The sequence below is a fragment of the Bombina bombina genome, chromosome 2 (genome assembly GCF_027579735.1).
Source record: "Bombina bombina isolate aBomBom1 chromosome 2, aBomBom1.pri, whole genome shotgun sequence".
Lineage (NCBI taxonomy): Eukaryota > Metazoa > Chordata > Amphibia > Anura > Bombinatoridae > Bombina > Bombina bombina.
In genome coordinates, this window is record NC_069500.1 from 197531979 (window position 1) to 197536169 (window position 4191).

Here is a 4191-nt window from a genome sequence, read left to right on the forward strand (position 1 = left end):
CCAACCACTCGCTCACAAGCTCCTTTTTCCTTGTGTTATATATATATATATATATATATATATAGATATATATATATATATATATATATATATATATATATATATATATATATATATATATATATATATATATATAAAAAGAGTATATACAAATATACCATACCATATTTATATTGTTTTATATAATTTCATATTTTATTCATAGGTTTAGTTTCCAGATCGTAATATGATTACTTTATTCATAACTTAAGTTTATTAGTAAAGATGTAATAATTAATTTGTATAGTTTTAAATATAATATTCAAAATACAAGGTCACAAAATATATTTAGGCATCATGATATTGCGATATTGTAATTATAATATAAAACGTGTATAAAAAGATCTGGAACCTGATTGTATTTTTTGCAACAGTTTGTATAAGTGGAGGAGCAGGGTTTATTTCTATAACAGGACAAAACATGTTTTTATTAAATATAATATGGATAAACTATTTCACAGATATACATGACTGTAGCAGAACAGCTCCCAGCCACTGGTCCACTGGAGAAATCTGATCACACCCTGCCCATAATCTCTAACACTATTGTCCTGTAGTCTGTGCTGCTCTAATGATTGGGATTTTTTTTGTTTGGTTAACTCTTTGGCTGCCACCGAAGTCTTCAAAGCATTACGTTGCTATATGTTGTATCATTCTTTATGGCAGCCAAACTGTTAAGGGGCTGATTTCACTGCTTTTCACTATTTGATATTCTGACGTTTTCAGCCATGTGATGTCCCCTCTTTGCTGCAAGGAGGGAAGAAGATCCGCCCTCTCCTGCACAGAAACCCAACCTATTCCAAGACCTTTCCCAAGACTCATCACAATCCTCTTTCTCTAGCACCTAATGCCTGGATGTTGCTCAGGGCAAACAAGAGAATTTTATCTCCAGCGCCGAAGATAGGAAGTTTTGTGCCTTGTTAATTTATTACACATTGTACTTGGTTTCTCCCAGCTGGGAGGAGGGGAAGTGGAGAGGCTCTCACTCTCTCCTTAGCCCTCCAGCCTTATGATCTGCCTTGCAAGCCATGACTTTGAGCTCTGAAATGTCCGATGCCTCTGTCCTTGCTGATGAAACCGACATTGACGTGGTCGGAGAGGACGAGGAGCCCAGGGGGAGCTCCTTTGCGGATGAAGAAGATGAAGAGGATGAGGTGGTAGCAGAGCTTCGTGGTGGCATCTTGATGCCAAGCTCCTCAACCAAAGACTCCTACAAGCCTGTAAGCAAAAACACATTGGTGAAGCCTCCTTACTCTTATATTGCCTTAATAACTATGGCCATCCTCCAGAGTCCCAAAAAGAGACTGACCCTCAGTGAGATCTGTGAGTTCATCAGCAACCGATTCCCTTACTACAGGGAGAAGTTCCCTGCCTGGCAGAACTCCATCAGGCACAACCTCTCTCTCAATGACTGCTTTGTTAAGATACCCAGGGAACCTGGCAATCCGGGCAAGGGTAACTACTGGACATTGGACCCGGAATCTGCAGACATGTTTGATAATGGCAGCTTTCTTAGGAGAAGGAAACGTTTCAAAAGGCAACAAGTTCCAGAGCTAATGCTGAGGGACCCCGGCCACTTCCTCCCTGCAGCTGCCTATGGGTATGGACCCTACAGCTGTGGATATGGGATCCAGCTGCAGCCTTACCACCCTCATTCTGCCTTGATTGCCTTCCATTCACAAACTCAGCACGCAGCCAGACAGCCGCCCAGCGCACAAGGACTCCCACCTCCCTCACTCCTGGCACCTGCGGCAGAACTGGCAAGGACCTGCACCTTCTACCCTCACCAGCTTAGCACAGCTCTGCCAGCGTCTCTGCAGGCTACCAAGACCAATTCAACTGTCAAATCCACATTTTCCATAGAGAGCATCATAGGAGCAGACATTAGCCCAGTGCCATGCAACCCTTCCAAAGTTGCTGGGGCCCCTGTGATATCCAGGGCTCTGGTGACTTTTTCCAATTCTCCAACAGCAGCCTTAGGTGGGGCACTGCAATCTGGGACACTTCTAACAAATGGAGAAAGCTTTACCTCTAGGATATCAAATTGTTAATCAAAACCTAAGAAGGTAGGATATTTTCATGTGGTATTTGCCTTTTTTTCTGTGTGTTAAACAAGAAAGGCTTTGCCAAGTGTCCTGGCCGAAACGTTGTCTATATTTATACCATATATTGGTAACCTGCAGAAAAAAACAATACAAAAACTGTTTACAGTCAGTTGGTACCTTAATGTCATAGTTTTTAAAAACTAAGCTTTCAACAGATTGAGAGATTTACGGGTTCTCAGGTCCAAAAATGTATATGAACTGTCTAGCAAATACAATCAAAGCAATATCCATCTGTATGCATTTTAGTGCATAATAAACAAGTGCTTTTAATAATAATAATAATAATAATAATTTACATGTTTACACAGAAAAAACTGATTTTTCTTCTTCCAATTTTACTTTAACCTGTGTTTTGTATTATAACAGACTGATTGGATTGTTTCTATTTTGTACTTAAGTGTTCTTACTTGCATCGAAACATGTAAAAGTACTGCCAAGTATTATTATTGTACCAAGCAAATGTAAGATTTTTTTTCCACATTTTCAGAAAATAAAATGTTTAATTTAAAAAAAACAATTTAACTGAGAGTCATTAACCACCTCAATATAGTGCAGTGCAAAGTTACAAGACAAAAGTATAAATCAATAACAAACTCACTGGAGAAGCGAGTTTGAAATGTAGATATATTTATTTGTTTTTATAAATATAACACAAAAAAGGCAAGGTCATTAATTCTATGTGGACTATAAAACAAAGGTAGAAATCCACTTCATCAAGTAAAGTTTTTGTTTGTCCAAAATAAAAATCTGGAGATACAAATATATATATATATATATATATATATATATATATATATATATATATATATATATATATATATATATATATATATATATATATATATATATATATATGTATCTTTAATTTAAATGAATTAAGTGTGGTCATACATTCTATGTATATATAACGAAAATCCACTACAGTACGTTTTTGTTTGTCTTCTTGATCCAAAATAAAATAATGGAGGTACAAATATATAAAAACTTTTATTGAAACTGAAATATAAGATTATGTGTGGTCATACATTCTATGTGGAATATATAACGAAAATCCACTGCAGTAAGTTTTTTGTCAAGGTCCAAAATAAAAAAAAATGTAGATCAGAATATTAAAAGAATAATTTATAATATAAACTGAAATATAAGGACATACAAATGTATTTTTATACTGAGTGTGTGTGTCTGTTATCATTTACAGATTATATTTTCTGTTATTCTGATATATCATTATGATTTTCAAAACAAAAAGGCCTAGAGATTTTACAAATCTAGACATTCATTATAGTGTCAAATATTTACTGTACAAATATATCCCATTAGCACCAATTAGTTTATCTTTGATTCCAAACATTTCCTTGTGTGAATATAAAAACTGGAGAATCATACTGATTTAAAATGAGCAATATTTTCATCAGTAATTCAGGGAGAATTCTATGAAATTATAAATAAGTGTAATAAATTATTTTAATTCAATTTAACCGAATATATCTACTCAAGGATTTAAGAATTATTATTATTTTTTATATATATATATATATATATATATATATATATAATCCCTTTAAATAAAATGTTGAGCCACAGTGCAGCTTTCTCTGGTGCAAAGTGCTTTCGTGATGTAGTTTAATGCTCACCAAGCAGAACTAGGGCAACTGTAGCCCCTGGAGGTCATTTTTTCACCTTAGGGGCAATAATTTCACCCTACAAGGAAATGGATTAATTCTACGTCTGTGTTATTCATCTCCTAATGGAGGGCGTATGTAACTAGTCGCAATCTCCACTGAATATCACTAATAGTACTCAAGAGACATTAATTGGTAATGGTAAATTTATATACACAATAGACAATAAAATGCAAAGAGATACAGTGTGATCAGTATAAACAATCTATTAGTTTTAAAGACTAAAGGAATTCACATTCACTGAAATGGTTCTGTAATTTTATACTGAAATAAATATATCTAATTATTGCGAAAAAAAATAAATATGTGGAGTTATCTGCATAAAACTTATATTTTTTCGGTAAGATTAATAATGATACTAGCTA

The 4191-nt window shown here is 34.4% G+C and overlaps 1 protein-coding gene across 1 annotated transcript; it reads left to right on the forward strand.

Moving 5' to 3' along the window:
• Positions 1 to 889: 889 nt before the first annotated feature.
• Positions 890 to 2661, forward strand: FOXD1 (forkhead box D1). Its single transcript, XM_053700462.1, has one exon. The coding sequence runs from the start codon at positions 1068 to 1070 to the stop codon at positions 2088 to 2090; it is 1023 nt and encodes a 340-aa protein (XP_053556437.1). The 5' UTR covers positions 890 to 1067; the 3' UTR covers positions 2091 to 2661.
• The last annotated feature ends 1530 nt before the right edge of the window (positions 2662 to 4191 follow it).